The sequence below is a fragment of the Peromyscus eremicus genome, chromosome 5 (assembly GCF_949786415.1).
Source record: "Peromyscus eremicus chromosome 5, PerEre_H2_v1, whole genome shotgun sequence".
NCBI classification, from domain to species: domain Eukaryota; kingdom Metazoa; phylum Chordata; class Mammalia; order Rodentia; family Cricetidae; genus Peromyscus; species Peromyscus eremicus.
The window spans coordinates 103,281,537-103,299,272 of NC_081420.1; the positions used below are offsets into that span (position 1 = coordinate 103,281,537).

Genomic DNA, 17,736 nt, shown 5'->3' on the forward strand with positions numbered 1-17,736 from the left:
TGTCTACTCCTCACTGCCTTGACCGTGGCCCCAGGTGGCAAGCAGGCCTCCAACACCAGCTTACTCCTCACCATCTTCATTTCTTCTTTTTTGCCTCTTTCCACAGTGCACGGTCCACTCCACGTCTCTTTCTCTACCATTTCTTCACCACATGTTTGCTTATCATAATGAGGCCCACAGGTGGGCCCACGGATGTCTTCCTGCCAGCCAGAGCCTGGAGGATGCCAGCTGCCTAGTCCCCGTCTGTTAAATAGCATGGACAGCCCATGTAGTTGCCACTTACTTGTCCATTTCCCGTTGGGCTCTCTGCTATCTGGAGAGGCAGTCCAGTGTGTTTTCATCAGTGTCCCATTAGGTGAAGGTACCCAATCTTAGAAAGTCTTTCTTTTTTAAAAAAGTATTTTATTGTTTAGTTTTTTACATTTATTCACGTGTGTGTGTGTGTGTGTGTGTGTGTGTGTGTGTGTGTACCATAGAACATATATGACGGTCAGAGGACAATGTGGGAAGTCAGTTCTCTCCTTCTACCGTGGGTCCTGTGAATCAAGTTCATGTTGTCAGGCTTGATGGCATGTGCCCTTAACTGCTGAGTCATCTTGCTAACTAGAAACTCTTTTTGTAAGTTACTGGTTCAGGTCTTTGTTATAACAATGGAAGACGGGCTAATATGGGGCTTGTTTGAATGGGGCCTGTAGGAACTTTTGTGTGAATGGAGCCTGTGGGAACTTGTTTGTATGAATGAGGCCTATGGGAACTTGTTTGCTGGCTTAAGGTGGGAAGGGCAAAGGGCTAACCACAAGTCAGAAAGTAATTCCTTGTTAGATATCAAATTGGGTGCCACCATCACCAGAGCTTTTAGCTTCCAGAACAGACAGCAATGAATTTCTGTTGTGTTGAAGCTACTCCACTGTGATAATTGTGCGATAGCCCTAGAATTAACTCTTGGGGCTTTAGTATCTGCTTTTAAAATTTGTCCCTACTATTAGAGGACAGGATCTTGCTGAGATGTGAAAAAGAAATTCAGTCACCCAGGTTACTGAAATCCTCCCTAAGGTACATCACTAGTAGTGGAAGGCCTGAGGAGTGAGAGGAGAGGAAAGGAGGTGGGTGGAGGTGAAGTAAAGGAGGGAGGGAGGGACCCTTGCCTACTGTAGCAAGGAGGAAGGTGTTGTCTATTGGGACTCACCCATCCATAGCCTCCTGTATGTTTGCTGTGTGTAACAGAAGTGATCCGTATCAGGCTTAGCAGGGAACACATACCATGCAGAGGAGACGTCATAATTGTTGGGTATATGAACATAATGACTATGTGAAAGTGTGGATCCCCTCTATGTCCTCTTCAGGTGTCAAAATAACCCCACCTGCACTCAGGAAAAACTGCAACTTGACATAGAGTGCTATAGCTCTGCATGCTTGCCCTCAACCTCTTTCAGTTCCTGCATCTTTTGAGGCAGAGTCTTGGTCCAGAACTGCAGCCTTCTGGCCCTCAGGGCTCGGCCTACAGCAGGGTGGATGTCCAGCTGCAGGTACTGCTCATCATGGTCAAACATGGGCCAGAGGGGCAGGCCTTCACTGTTGGGATTCCTGTGGACACATCCTCCCAGTAGGGAGAGCAAAGATTACTTTAGGCTCTGCTGAACTTGAACCATATCCCCGGATTTGGGTCAGGGCAATGGTCTAAGCAGTTAGGGAATTATGGGAATTTAGAGGCAGGTGTACTGATGTAGGAAAACAAGGAGACCTTACTATTGTCTGTTCTGTGAGGAACAAAGATACATGGCCTGATTTCCCCCTCCTTTCAGAGGTGTGCTCTAAAGAATAGTACCGCAACACTACTGCTCTACACTATGTCACTGGGTGACGGTCAGAGACCAGTATGTACAATTGTTTAAGTGGATTGTGAGGTGCAGATGAGGCTATCATGTGATGAAAGATCCACGATTGCTATTGAAACCACTAACCACAAGGGCAGCCTTGGAAGTTAATCCACTCCTTAGAGGTTAAGGGAGGGGAGTGTTCTCACCCATGTCGTGCAAAGTTGGCCCAGTACTTCATCATCATCCTGCTCAGAAGCTCCTCCTCCTCAGTGAGGTCAACTGCAGAGAGGAGGAGATTAAGGGTTCAGACTCTGGCTTCTCATGCAGCCATTCACTCAAGTTCTGCACTCACCATCCCAGCTGTAACCTACTCCTGGGTCTGGTCCCTTCCCTTCCCTTCCTGCCACCCACAATCCATTTCCTGCACCTGCACACTCTGTCTTACTCATCCCAGCCTCCAATTTCTACTCCCTCAGGCTCATCCTTGCCCCAGAGCATCTCCTTGCTTCTGACCAAAGGAAGTTGGGCATAACCATGCCTTTAGAATACCCTTCTCATGCTGCGAGCTGTAGGGCTTGTCTCTAATGTCAGCACTCAGAAGACTGAGACAGGAGAACTGCCATGAATTATGGGCTACACAGGGAGACCTTGCCTCAAAAAGTCAAAACAAACAAATGAACAAGTAGTATAAAACAACCCATTCTACCACTGTGTCTGATTCCATGACTCATGCAGGTAGGGCCAGCAGGAGGAAACACAGGCAGGAGCGGGAAGGGGGTTGGCTTTCTAACCTCATGCCAGCCTTTTGAGATACATCATGGTACACAAGCCATGCTGTCTTTACTCTGAACCTCAGTTTCCCCATCTGAATATGCCTGAAGGGCCTGCAGCCTAGGGAATAAAGATGACTCACCTTGAGTGCCTCCCCAAAATGATCTGAAGATAAAAAGAATCTCATCACCATGGTCGGCCTTCACATTGGGTGGCTTGGAGTCCTTGAAGAAGTTGGGCCGATGTTGGAACTCATAGAAGTAGACAGGGCCATGGGAACCTGGAGGCAAGGACAGGCTGAGAAAGTGCACTCTCGCCCAGGGATGTCCTTCTTCAATTGTGATGACAAGACAGCTAGCTGGATCTGGGGTCAAAGCTGGATAGAGTTTGGATAGTGAAATGTGGAACCCTAAGCTGGAGTAGGGGCTGAGGGAGGGACTTGGTTAAACCATTGTCTTGGAAATCTTTGCTATATAGACTTATAATATTGTTGTCACTTAGTTTCCTCATGTGTAAAATTGGGAAGATTCCTATGTCTTAAACAAGTCCCAAGAATTTACTTAGATGAGGGATATTAAGTACCTGCTAACAGAGGTCCAATATAGACATGGGTGGGGATCTGGACACCCCAGATTTCAACTGGGCACCACAGCTTTGAGCTGCCTCTAGGCATCAGGCCTCAGTTCCAGATGTACTCACATTGAAAATGTGCCACTTGCAGTGCGGGGATCACAAAGGTGAAGTCTTCCATCATCTCCTTGAACTGCACTTGGAGAAGCTGAGGGTCCTCATTGTCCCCCATGTACTCCTCCATCAGCAGGTCACTAAATTCAGGAGGCCACATCTAGCCAGAGGGACCAGGGAGAGTCAGATTAGATAGACCCTGGGGCAGTGAGGCCACAGCCTCAGGATGAAGAGTAGGGCCCAGCATTGGACAAGTTAAGTCACGAAAGGGCCAGGTTCTGGCGGCACTCAACCCACAAGTACTGTCATGGTTCAGCCTTTGTTCCTGCAGTTTGCTGCATGAGCAGGGTATGATGGAGATGCCCTCTCTCCAGTACTCCAGTACTCCAGAAGCCTCACCATCTGTGCTGCCCTTCTCTGCAGGAGAGCTTGCACGGTCTGTCTGTCCATTTCCTTCTGGGAGTCAGTGGTGCTTATGCTCTAAGTGATAAGAGGAGAGTCTGTGTTGTGGTCAAGGTCACATGGGGCTATAGGACAGGCTTCTTGGAGACCAAGGGCCTTGGACCTGGGCCTTACCGAAGGGATGATCCAGCCATACTCATCATTATTGACACCAATAATGCTGGGGACAGATTGGAAGTCAGCGGAAGCAAGCAGCTCCTTGGGATGCCTGGGCAGGAAGATACCATCCACTGTGCCAGGGATGATCTTGAAGGCCTGAAGGGACATTGGTTGTTAAGGAGGAAGGTCAGGTCCTTGACAATTCTGATGTCAGGCTATAGTCTCCCACTCCCGTCTGTCTCATCCCAGGATTGTCACACCCAGTCTATGAGACCCTACAGCTGCATTACCATATCCTGGTGTTGAGATCTCTTCCTGGGTGCTAGGTTATGAAGGATGGAATGAAGTCAGTGTCCAGGGGCTACCAAGGGTAGGCTACCTTATTCCCTGTTGCCCCTCCATCCTACCATTCACTCCAACCTTGTTAATAGCCATAATCTCCTCTTCACTCTTGTCTCGTAGACAGTTCACCAGGGCCTCTGAGTCCACCTGCTCACATCCAGACAGGTTGGCAACCATCTATAAAGGCATCAGGCAGGGGATGGCTCAGCCTTCCAGGCAGGGAAGGTTTTTTTTTACAGGGTCCCACTTGGGTTCAGGTGTTCCTCAAATCTTATAAGGTACATAGGTATGTAGATGACAGCAGCAGGTGTGATTTCTGTTTCCCTGATGTTTAGAGGTGACAGCCAGAGGAGCTATCACACCTGATGACACGCTTTGCTTATAACACCACAAATCCCGAGCACAGCTTGATGGGATATAAGCCAGTGTGAGGCAGAGGGGAGTAGATTCTAACCTTTAGCTCTTCAGAGATTCCTGTACAGGAGGCAGCTGCCTGGTACCTCTGTGGTCCTTGTACACATTAGTCAGACAGAGAATCAGAGTTTCTGAGGGTGAAAGCTGAGGCAGCAGCTCAGGGATGGGGTGGTTGGGGGCACTCACTCTATAGACTATTTCAGAGGAGTTTGAGATGAGGCTTGACATCAGGGCTACCCCACTCTGCATGATGGCTCTGTGGAAGAGTCCTTTGGACATGGGGGACACAACATGTGAAGACACACTAGTGCCTCCTGCAGACTCGCCAAAAATAGTGACCCGGTCAGGGTTGCCTCCAAAGTGGGCAATATTCTGCTGGACCCAGCGTAGGGCGGCCACTTGGTCCAGGTAGCCCCAGTTGCCTCTGGCGTGCTGATCTCCAGTGCTGTGAAGTGGCAAGGACAGGAATCACAGGGCTGTCCTTATTCTTTTTCAGGCCCCATATCCCAGCCCAGCCTCAGACTCACCTGAAGAAGCCCAGGACACCCAGGCGGTACTGGATAGTGACTACCACCACATCCTCCATGGCTGCCAGCATGGATCCATCATACAAGGAAGCCATGCCTATAACCAGTGCGCCACCATGGATCCATACCATCACCTGAAGAAATCAAGATAGGTGCCATGTGTCTCCCATATAGCCCAGCTGGCTTCCCTTCAGAGTTAGTACAACTTCTTCTTTGAGCAGCTGCCCACATAGACAAATGCCCAGTTAGATATACTGGCATTTTTTGGGTGAGGGGTTCAAGCACAGTCATGGACACAAGCCTTCCTCTCTGTTTGGAGTTCACCTCAGCATCAAAGTCTGACTGCATTATTCTCAGAAACTTTTGTGGGGGATTAACAGGGATATTTCCTTCATTATGTTCCATGAAAATTAGTCAAAAGTGTTCTTTTATAAAAAAATTGTTTTTTATGTTTAATTGGTGTTTTGCCTGCATGTATGTCTGTGGGAGAGTGTCAGAAGCCCTAGAAGTGGAGTTACAGACAGGTGTGAGCTGCTATGTAGGTGCTGGGAATTGAACCTGGGTCATCTGGAAGAGCAGAGTGCTCCTAGCCACTGAGTCATCTCTCCAGCCCCCAAAAGTGTTCTCGAGTCTTATCAATTCAATAAAAATCAGTGGCTAGGTCTTTGGTGACTTCAAAGTGACACTGTTGTGTATTCAATAGATCTAGATACACGTTGGTAGTTGATTAGATTATAGGAAGAGATTTCTCATCAGGGTTCACTGCAGCATGGCCCAGGCTGATCTAATCTTTCTTTATAAGAAATACCTTCTTACCCCAGAATGAATATGACTTGACACTCACAGGCAAGTTGGAACCCTCATGGGCATGAGCTGGTGTATAGACGTTAAGGTACAGGCAGTCCTCAGACATGGGGATGGGAGGCAAGGTCAGCTTCAACAGCTTAAGAGTCTGCATACTCATTGCAGTGATGTCCTGCAGACATCTGGTGACCAACCATGGCAGAGAGTCAGCTCAGGGACATAGGGAGCCCAGAAACAGACCCTCTGGGAAATATGCTTCCAAATATCCCTATGCACTTCCTTCCTGATGTCTTTCTTCCACATAACCATTCTCTAAATTCTTGTCTATCAAGGCCAGACTTTGGGCTCTGGAGAAGCTGAGATAAAGCCCAGACTTCCAGTAAGGTCTCAAGGTTGTTGAGGGGCTTGTATCCTACTTCTCCTGAGGGTAGGAAATCATGACCTTCAGGAATCCTTTGGACAACCTTTGATTGAAGGTGTTGACATTCACCATTTCTCCCTCTAGCCAACCAGTTCTTGAACAGGGCAGCTGTGTCACCCTGGAGTTCATGAATGAGTGGAGGCTAGTTTCCCATAAGGTAGTGGAGACCTCCCTCATTTCAAGTCCAGACTCTTGGGATCCTCATCTCTTCTTTAATCTCCACTTAGAAGCATACATCTTGAATATAAACTTAATGAGATTTAGAATTACTATGGAAACAAACCTCTAGGCTTGTTTGTGAGGGAGTTTCTACATTAGGTTATTTGGGATAGGAAGACATGGCCTAGAAGTGGATAGTACTATTCTGTTGGCTGGTGCCTTGAACTGAATAGAAAAGAGACAGTAAGTTGATCATCAGCACCTCTCTCTCTCTCTCTCTCTCTCTCTCTCTCTCTCTCTCTCTCTCTCTCTCTCTCTCTCTCTCTCTCTCTCTTCCTCACTATAGGTGTAATGTGACAAGTCAGCCTACATTCCTGCTGCCGTGACTTTCCCACCAATTGGGCATTACCCTTGAATTATGTATCAAAATAAACTTCCTTGTTAAGTTGCTTTTGCCATGTATTTTGTCCCAGCAATAAGAAAAGTACCTAACATACATATATACTTATTTCTTGTCTAGTGACATCTAGCCCTGTAGGGGCAGTGGGAGTGAAAGGTGGAATCTGCAAGGTCCTCTTCAAGGACCTAGTTTCTGATGTTGTTAGTTGGGGATCTTACAGGTTCTGGGAGTCAACCCCAACCTCTCCCAGAGACCTTTCCTTGGATATTGGAGAACACTAGAAATAGTCTGATCAATGCCATCCAGATGTCAAGCCTGAACTAAGAGGTTGGCAGAGTCATTTCACTCACTTAATATTAGCAAGTTCTGAAAATACTCTTGGGAATCCCCCTGCATAGTGGAAAAATGCTGTGAGGTTGAGATGAGGAACCACAGCTGTCTGGCCTGGAGTTCACAGCACTCATCGATCCCAGGGCCTCAGGAGAACTTACATGGCTGGATAGGAGGACCCATTCCTCACACCACTCCACGGTTCAGGCGGCTCAGGGGGTACAAAGCGCAGTGGTCCTGTAGGTGGCTTGGCAAAGGGAATTCCCAGGAAAGTGTGGACACCCACATCAAGGTCCTTCATGTGGATGAGACTGCCTTGTATCTGGCCTGTGTGTGTAGTCCTGATGGGGCTGGCTGAGTCCTGGCCTGGGGATGCAGAGGTGACATCAGGGTTGGGCCTACACAATCAGTGGCCACCATAGTAAGTTTTTTTCACCCACTTCCTTGTCACCCTCAGCTCAGCCTTTTCCAAGGACTAAGGACAGCAAACATTATTTTCACACACCTCTTGTTTGTCACAGTGGCCTCATGTCACCACTGTTCATGACTCTGTTGATTTGAATTTGAAACACCGGAGGGGCTGTTGAGTATAGAATGCTAAGATTTGGAGATACACTGGGAGAACTCCAAATAATAAAAAACCCGCCGAAGTGAACCCTGAAATGGGTAGTTATGATATTTTAACTATATCTCAAAGGTTGTATTACAATGGTGACCTGCTTACAAGTTACGCTGGTAAAATAGTAGTAGCACAGCAGTTGTGGGAGTAATCAGTCACTGTCTGATTGGATTTAAGGCCCATTCCATGAGATGGAACCCATGCCAGGAACCGCTTGGGTGGCCTAGAACCTGAGACTAGATAGCCTAGGGACCTAGGGGAAAACAAAATTCTGTTCTTCAGGAATGTAGCAATAAAATGATTCCCAATGACATTCTACTGCACTCATAGATCAGTGTCTTGCTCAGTCATCATTAGAGAAGCTTCCTTCTGCTGTATGGAAACAAATAGAAGAGACCCATAGCTGTACAATGTGCAGAAGTGAGAGACCTTGGAGCACTCAGTCCTTAATGGCATGTCTCCATCAAATATGTCCCCTCAGGGCTCAGGAAACTCTGCAGGAGAGGAAGCAAAAAGATTGTAAGAGCCAGTGGGGATGAAAGACACCAAGGAAACAAGGCCTTTAGACACACAGGACTGACACACATATGAACTCATAGAGACTGTGGTAGCATGCACAGGGCCTTCACAGGTCTAAACCACATGGGATCCCAGCACTGAGAGGGGAAGTGAACACAGCCCCCATCCTTAACCCAGAAACCATATTCAATTGATAACCACTCACAAAGGAAAAATAGTTTTCTCCAATGGAGTCTCACTGGACATATAAACCACACTTAAGTTCAGGGCCCGTGCCCAGCAGGAAATGCCCAACACAAAATGAATGCAATGGTATTTTTGTAGTAGTTTTTCCTCTCATAATTCTCTCTCTCTCTCTCTCTCTCTCTCTCTCTCTCTCTCTCTCTCTCTCTCTCTCTCTCTCTCTCTCTCTCTCTCTCTCTCTCTGTGTTTCAACCTTACAATTCTTTTGCTTATGTATTATAGTTTCCAGTTTTGTGTTTTTATGAGATTTCAGTGTATTTGAATATGTGTGTCTCTGTGTTGAGTGTTTTCTTTGGCTTTTATTTTTCCTGTCAGTTTGTTTTGTCCTACTCATGTTTGTTTTAATAATAATAATAATAATAACAATAAAATCATTGTTAGTATTAGATGCCTGTTTGTTTTCTAATGAGAGAGAGAGAGAAAGAGAGAGAACAAAAGAATGTGAATTTGGGTGGGTAGGGAGGAGCTGGGAGGAGCTGGGGGAGGGGAAACAATCAGAATATATTACATGAGAAAAATCTATTTTCAATAAAAAATTGAAAAGGGCCAATCAAAATTAAAAACCCCATAAACATACCAACTAATTTATTAAGTCTTGATCTTACTTAAACCTTAATTAAAACACTTAGTATTAATATCATTTGGAATAGATATATTAACAGTAATTGACCAAGCTGAATATGAAGGCAGAGCCTGTAATCCCAGCAGCTCTCATGGGGCTGCGGGAGGATGATGAGAATTTGAGGCTACCTGGGCTACATCCTGAGACTCTGCATCAATAATCTTCCCCAACCTTGAAGCCACACAAAGTGCTGGAAGTGTATCTTAGTGTTCCAGTGCTTGCCAGGAATACAAGAGACTTTTTTTTTTTTTTACCTCTTGGATAATGGAAAGAACAAACAAAATAAAACAAAGAAACCTAAACAGATATGTTTCAGCTGGGCGATATGGCATCTGCTTGTAATTCCATCACTCTGAGGGCTAAACCAGGAGGATTCAAAAGTTTGAGGTCATACTTGACTATAGATGAGTTCAAGATTAGGGTGGGTTACATAGACAGACTGTGTCTTAAAACATAAAACAAATCAACAACAATAACAAATCTAAAGAAATCACAAGCATATAGACAAGATAAAAAATTTGAAAAGAAAATTGATTATAGTGAGAATTAACTAACTAACTCTCTCTCATTTATCTATCATCTATGTATGTATGTATGTGTATGTGTGTGTGTGTATATGCATGCATGTATGTATGTATGTATGTATGTATGTATGTATGTATGTATCTATCTATCTATCTATCTATCTATCTATCTACTTGTCAGTTTTTTTCTTCTCCTTCCCTATCTTCACAGAGAATATTACCATATGTGATAACTGGGGTTTGCATCAAATAATGGCAGAAAGAGCAGGATGCAATCCAAATACTACTAGGTTGTGCCAGACCTAAAATTGCTGAAGGTGGATTTTGGTCACTATTGCCTCACTAATTATTTCTTCCAGCCCTAGAGCATCTCATTCCTCCATGCTGTGCAGGCCTCAGGCAGCCCTGGCCCACTATGTGCTTCAGGGAGGAAGGATGTATCCAATCAGGGCCCCTTCCCTTGCTGTTGTTTTCTCCTAAACCACTCACTTCTCTTGTACCTTCTGTCTAGTTTCCTGTTTCACTTGTATAGAATTGGCTTATCTAAGCCAGGATTACTGGGGAAACAAAGAACACAGGGAGCCATTGCTACATCACTCACTGTAGTTTCACATGGATCAACCAGTTTCAAGTCACCTGCTCAGGAAAGGCCAGAATGGGCAGTCACTTACAGTCAGAGAGGGCAAGTTCGTACTATCTCTTCGTTGTGGTTTGGATATGGTTTGTTTGCTAAAATGGCAGCACTGAGGTGGTAGGTCTGTAGAGAGGTAGGATAATGGAGGGTGATTGGATCATGGCTGCCCTCGAAAAGGCTTTGTGCTAGTCTTTTGGAGTTAAATTAATCTCACAGGTGTGGACTACTTTTTTCTGAGATTGGCAGCAGGTTGTAATCACAGTCAGCTTGGCTCCTCTTCTCTCTATTGGTTGATCCTTGTTCATATTGTCCATCCATGGGATGTTACTGCTTTGAGTTGTAAAAGAGCTCCAAGATCCTTATCACCAGGGAGGGGATCACCAGGGAGGGGATCACCAGGGAGGGGATCACCAGGGAGGGGATCACCAGAAAATCATCATGGATTTTCTGCTTTCAATGCTATGAATTAAAGAAGCACTTTTTCTTTATACATTATCCAGTGTTGGTTGTTTATACATTATCCAGTAAAGACACACTAAGAAAATGAGAACTATCCCACTGTAAACTAGAGTGAAGGCCACCTGTGTTACAGTATTACAAAGACGTTGGCTGCACTGCATCCATACTCTAATGCTCATAGAAAGCCAACTTTAAGAGTGATACCCAAAAGTGTTTGGAGAAATAAATTTCTAAGTAAACTATAGAGGGAACTGTTTGAGTCTTCTGGGCCATATCCAGTGAAATTCACAATAATCCCTAGAGAGGGAGGCAGAGTTTAGAAATCTGAAAATTCACATCATGTCCATGTAAAGAGCAGATAGGTCTTTGGTAAGAATGTGAAGGCACAAAAGAAAATACTATGGGTAGAAGAAGCCAGGCTCAGAGGAATGCCCCAGAACAATGGGAAAGGCACTCTGGAGACAAAATAGAAACTTTCCATTTTGCCAACATCTTCCTCCTCTAACCTCCTATCACAAGCAGAGAGGCTTGGAGGGTTCAGGGAATGGGCGCTCTCCACATGCTCGTTGTTCAGGCTAGCTTTAGGATTCTGCTTCTCACATTCTGGTATAATGATGTACATCTGCTCTAGCCATGGTTGAGCCAGTCTAGGGATGGCTCTTGACATTGATCCAAGGGGGTCAAGTATCATACCTTGGTGGTATTTATCTGGTACTAATTTGTCGGACACAGAATCCAAGGACTATTAGGTCATAGCAGGTTCCACTGAGATTTCTAAGAAAAAATCTGGGAGGATCCACCCAACCAACACTGCCAAGATTTCTCACTAGAATGCCCTGCGAAAGATGTAAAAGTGGGAGCATGGATCTTGAGATTCCAGAACTGTAAAAATACAGGCAATTGTCAGCAGCAGCCTATGAAAGCCAAGAGGCAACAGTATACACCATGAGAGAGCTATCAGGTAGGCTGCAGCCAAAGTGCTGGTTTGAATGAGAATAGTCTCCATAGGCTCAGATATTTGAATATTTGGTCCCTAGTCGGTGGTTCTGTTTGGATACTTTTGGAAGGTGTGGCCTTGCTGGAGAAAGTCACTGGGGACAGGGCTTTGAGGCTTCAAAAACTATGCATCATTCCCAGTTTCATTCTCTTGCAGTTTGAGATGTGAGCTCTCAACTGTATCTCTCGCCATATCTGCTGCTGACTACCATGCTATTCTTGCCATTCTGGACTCATATCCTCCTGGAACCATAAGCCCAAATAAATCCCTTCTTCTATAAGTTGCTTTAGTCAAGGTGTTTCACCACAGAAATAAAAAAGTAACTAATACAGCAAGCAGTATCACATGACAGAGGTGGGGATACCTGAGTCCCTGGGGTCCACTGCCTGCTCTCATTGGCACAGTATTTTGGGCTTACAGTTTTGAGAGGCTATCTCTCTTGCTTGGTTTTGAATTTGCTTGGGCCCTTTTCTCTTTGCCTGTTCATCTGTTTTGCAACGGGAATGTCCTAGTCGGGTTTCTATTGCTGTGAAAACACTATGACTGAAGGGAACTTAGAGGAGGAAAGGGTTTATCTCATCTTACAGACTACAGTCCTGAAGGGAAGGCAAGACAAGGCAGGAACTCAAGGCAGGAACTGAAGCAGAGGCTGTGGAAAAATGTCGTTTACTGATTTTGTTCTCCATGGCTTTCTTACATATAAAGAAGGACCACCTGCCCAGGGGAGGTATTACTCACAATGGGCTGGGCCCTCCCACACTAATAATTAATCAAGAAAATGCTCCCTCAGACTTGCCTACAGGCCAGTCTCCTGGAATTGATTTCTCAGTTGAGATTCTTTCTTCTCAGATTTGTCTAGGAATGTGTTAGGTTGACAAAAATCAACCAGTACAAGGATTACTCTGTGCCTGTTTCAACATTAATTATTAAAATAATCAGACTTGTTTTTTACTTTAAAGGCTCCCAGCTAGAAGGAATTTTCCTTGAATTTCAGATGGGATTTGGGACTTTGGAATCATGCCCGAAGGAGTTAAGTCTTTGGGACTGAAAGCATGACATGCTCATACTTTGCACTGTGAGAAGGACATGAACCTTGGGGCTAGGACAGAATGCACTGATTTGTATATGTTTTGTACCCCCAAAGATTTATATACTGGATGCTTACTATAGGGTGCTGCTGTTGAAATAGTGAAACCTTTAAGAAGTAGGGTGTAGTGGGAGGTGACTGAGTCATGGGAGCCCTCATACAGGGATTACTGTTGGATTTTTGAAACAGGTTAGGTCTTGCAGTGAGAGTGAGCTGTCAGACAAGAGTGACTATGGCCATTCCCAGGGCATATTGCTTCTTCTTTTACCATGTGATCTCTCGCCCATGTATATCTACTGTGAAATGTCATTGGCATGTTGTAACATAGCTAGAAGGCTCTGAACAGAGCCTCGCTAGAGTGAGCAACCTGATTGTTAATTTTCAAATTCTAAATTTTGAGCTGAACAAAACCACTTCCTTTGACCATTATGTGGCTTCAGGTATTTTGGCACAACTATCCAATCTACTAAGATGTCCAAGCCAGAAGGCACACTCCCCTTTTCTGTCACATGTTCATGTGGAACGAGATCTCTGTCCATGTGATTTCACTTCAGTTACCAGCTACTGAGGCCTCATGTTGTGTTGTTATAGCAATGGACAAGAATATGGTAGAATATCCATAATTTTAGATTCGTTACATTAACTGATTACTTTTGAAGTGAAGCCTTCCATTAGGTGGTACTAGGGAGCTCTAACACGTAGTAGTGTGAAGTGATCTCCTTGCTAGGAAGAGTTAAATCGTGGTGCCAGAAATGGAGTGAATTTGTAATTATTTTGGTTGAAATCAAGGGCCAAAGCCTTCATCTATTCTAAGACAAACTCCTGAGCCCTGTGTATAAGACCCAGGGACCTTGATGTTTCCTGTAGAAGAACCAGGAGTGGATGAGACAGAAGAGGGTGGGATCTACGTTTGTGCTCTCCTATGACTTGTTAATGATGTTTCCTGATACGGGTTAAATAGCCAAGCACTATTAAAAATGGGAGCCATTAAAGAGGGTAGGCAGATCTCTTGCCTGGAAGGTCCTGGTGACTTGTGAGAGCAATGTCAAATCAAGTGTGGGAGAAAGGCCATTGAGGTAAGGCACGAAGAATAGGTGTGTGGAAATTGGAAAACTGGAAAAGAGTGGTATGAATTAGGGCCTTCAGGAGGGGCCCTTGAGGGGAGAGGATGAAGACTGAGGGACATGTTCAGAAATTCTGCCCATTTAACTCCAAATAAGGTGGAAACTACTTGGCAGGCCCAGAGTGCTATCACCTTTCCCTTGGAAGCCAAGTCTCACTGCCGCCTCAGGCTAGGCCAGACATACGATGTAAAAAGTACCCTGGGTCCTTTCAGAGCCAATTTTAGGTACAGGATATTGAGCTCCTGTATCCTCAAGGGTAAGAAGTTTCACTTGAATATCTCTGAGAAAGCCATGCTACCCCTCTGGCCAGGGAAATGATACACCAGAGTCTAATGGCCGTGGAGGGTATCGTCATGTTGTTTAGTATACGTGCATAGCTCGAGCTCCAGTCCCAAACCCAGGAGGCAATGTCATGACTCCCCATCTAGAGGCTGCTTGCTGTCTGGCCCTGTCCATTTGCCATTTCTCAAACCCCCCTCATTCTCAGCTCCTTCCTTGAAGTTGGGCATCCTTAGGCATCCTCTCTGCTCTATGGCTTAGGGGGCCCACTCTGACTCTTGGGGAGCATCATACAAGTGCAGGGTTCCTGAGCAATGAACTCCACCATTTCAGCCACTCCTTGCCCATTTCCTCCCTTAGTCTCCACTCTGCCTCTGCACAATTTGGCAGCTCTGACATGGTTCCCTGTCACTCCCACGAGAGCCTCACCCTGAACCTGGAGGAGAAGCAGGAGCCCATAGGCCATGGTGGTCAGCCGATCGGGAATTCGTTCCAGTCCCATGGTTGGTGCACAGGAGTGTGTCTGAATCCTGTAGGGCAGGTCAATCTTTACCAGAAGGCATCCGAGGACCAGAGCTGGAGTTTGGACCCAGCAGAGTGTGGGCAGGGCTCTGGGCGGGGCCTGGGAGGTGGGTGTTTCAGGAGAGCAACACTGAGTAGGCTGGGCTTGTGAAAGCCCTAATCAGCAGACAGGGACTGCGATCCCCTCCACACTTTCTGTGTTTCTTTTGGCCTCCTCTGAAGGTGCTATGTGTATCAGTAGCCTCTTAAACACAGTGACCTGCACCTGAAACCTGCAGTCACTAAGTTTATTGACATGACAGTCATAGGTCCAAACACGACATTGGGGATGAAAGGCCAGAGCTGAAAGTTGTAACTGGAGATGACAGAAGGGCTTCTCTAAAGTGACACACCTTCAGTGACCCACATTAGAGAATGAACACACTTATTATGGGATGAAGGAAACTTGGAGAGCAAATACATGAAGTTACAACATGAATTTCCCTTAACTCTGAAAACTCCTCCTTAGTTTCTGGACTCATGATTTACTTTGTTCCCTGCCCAGGTCCTTTAATCCTCATAGTCATGGTCTGAAAATCTATATGGATTCTTCCTTGGTCTCATGGACATTTCTGTATGTGTGTCTACACACACACACACACACACACACACACACACACACACATAAATATATTATTGAATGAAGAAGAAACTCAAGAGCATTTCTGTGTATATTGGAAGGGTGATGAAAAACTTACAGCCACAGAAACCTGGAGGAATAGAGAGAGAAACAGAAACACACACAGAGTCAGAGTATAGAAAGACTGAGATGGAAATGGGAAAGAAGATGGAAGCCGAAGTTCAGAGTCTAAGGAGGGCAGCGGTGGCACACTCCTTTAATCCCATCACTTGGAAGGCGGAGACAGGCAGATCTCTGTGAGTTCGAGGCCAGCATGTCTACAGAGTGAGTTCCAGGACAGGCTCCAATGAAATCCTGTCTCGGAAAAAGAAAAGAAAAAGAAGAGTCTAAGGAGAGGGCTAGTGAGATGGCTCAGTGAGTGAGGACGCCTGCCACTGAGATTGATGAGCTGAGTTTGATCCCTGGAATCCACATGGTTGGAGGGGAGAACTGGCTTTCAAAAGTTTTCTTCTGCCCTCCACCTGTGCAGCATGGCATGTGTGCACAATGTGCATGTGTGTTTGTGCATGTGTGTATGTGCCCCCCCCCACAGGCACACACACACACACACACACAGAGAGAGAGAGAGAGAAAGAGAGAGAGAGAGAGAATAAAATGAAAAAAAAAAGATATTTAGAGAGAGCAGGTATGTTGACTAACATAAGTAGTTCCAGAACATGGGAGGTTGAGGCAGGTGGATCCTGAGTTTGATTATAGCATGGGTTATACAGGAACATTGTGTATCAACCAACAAAATCCAAATGAGCAAATAATAGCAGTAATAATAATAACAACAATAATAATACAAGTAAACTAAAAGTCCAGGCAAATATCTGCAATACAATATAGGTGCACACCTACCCCTAGTAATTCTTCCAGTTAGGCCCTACCTCCTAAAGGATCCACAGCCTTCAATATAGTAGTCCTCTAGCTATGGGCCAGGCACTCAAAACATGAGTGGGTCACATTTTAATTCAAACCATAGTAACTACTAAAAGTCTAAAAAGCACCCTGAGATTGCTGTTGGTAAAATATCCTGTGTATTCAGAGAAATGAAAGCCACGTGGTAGTGGGTTTACAGTAGTGAGACTCAGTCTTCCCTTCACTGCAGCAGTCTCATCGAAACACTTTGCAGGCTTGCTGTTGGGGCAAAAATGCTGGACAATCAGTCACACAAGCTCCTGACACCAGAGGCCAATGCTGGTTCATGTCTCACAAATGTGACAAAATGAAACCCCACAGACACTGAGTGAGGGTGAAAGTTACAGTTTATCACCAGGGAAAGGAGAGTGTCTGAGAGTGTAAGTGGTGCAAAGGTCCCATGACTCCGGACAAGATCAACGGTCACGAGGGCTCCCACCCGACAGGAAGGGCCCAAAGATTGGTTTACACTGTCCTGTTTTTGCTTACGGTATAAAAGGACTTTGAAAAGAGGAGGGGGATGCAGGGGAAGCAGCAAGAGCTGCCAGTCAGCACACTGTTGGCTGTCTGCCTCTGATTTTTTTTCTAGTAACTAGGAAAGTCTTCAGCTGCATTGGGCAAGTGGTTGTCAGCAGACACCAATCTTTCAGCGATGAAAGCCTTCAGGGTTGAAGCCCCAACCTGAGTGCCTGGCGGGTGCAGCCAACTGCTGGTCTCACCAGGGGCTCAACAATGCAGTAAGACCCCAGTGAGAGTATCCTCCTGCTCAACATTAACCTCATCTATTCCCTGGTGTTCTGGGTAGGCAACACAGAAATCTTCATTTTCAACCCAAAGGTCATAGTGCATTAGGATTTATATTCAGTGCAGTGGTTGGGAAAGGGGAACTTTGCTCTGAGAAAACTGGTCCAAGTACAGCAAGATGGTGAGAGGTAGAGGAATGGGGGAGGTCCTGGGGCCTACAGGACACAAGACACTACCCCTTAATGTCAGAGAAAGTGCTTTAGAGGAGCAAAAGTACAGATAGAGTAGAATTTGGCACCTTTGTTAATGGCAAAGTGCAAGAGACTTTGTACTGCTGGGGTTGAAACATTTAAGGAAATCAATCATGTGGATTATCAAGAATATTATGGGATGACCAAGGAGTCAAGAGGCTTCAGGGAGGATTCATGAAGGGCAGGAAGATACTTCCATACAAGGAGAAGCTTGCTCAGGGTGCCAGGGACAGGAATCTCTTCTGACATCATCCCATTTCCAGAACACACCCCCTAGACAAACATTTTCACAGAGGCAGTAGA

The 17,736-nt window shown here is 45.5% G+C and overlaps 1 protein-coding gene across 1 annotated transcript; it reads right to left on the bottom strand.

Moving 5' to 3' along the window:
- Positions 1–1,397: 1,397 nt before the first annotated feature.
- LOC131911108 (cocaine esterase-like) lies at positions 1,398–12,099 on the bottom strand. The gene is made up of 14 exons (XM_059263065.1): positions 12,056–12,099; positions 10,926–10,949; positions 10,210–10,220; positions 7,392–7,596; positions 5,961–6,102; positions 5,117–5,250; positions 4,776–5,034; positions 4,254–4,352; positions 3,849–3,989; positions 3,672–3,752; positions 3,288–3,432; positions 2,731–2,868; positions 2,024–2,096; positions 1,398–1,584 (listed from the first exon to the last, which is right to left on the bottom strand). The coding sequence occupies exons 1-14, from the start codon at positions 12,097–12,099 to the stop codon at positions 1,398–1,400; spliced, it is 1,683 nt and encodes a 560-aa protein (XP_059119048.1).
- Between the last annotated feature and the right edge of the window lie 5,637 nt (positions 12,100–17,736).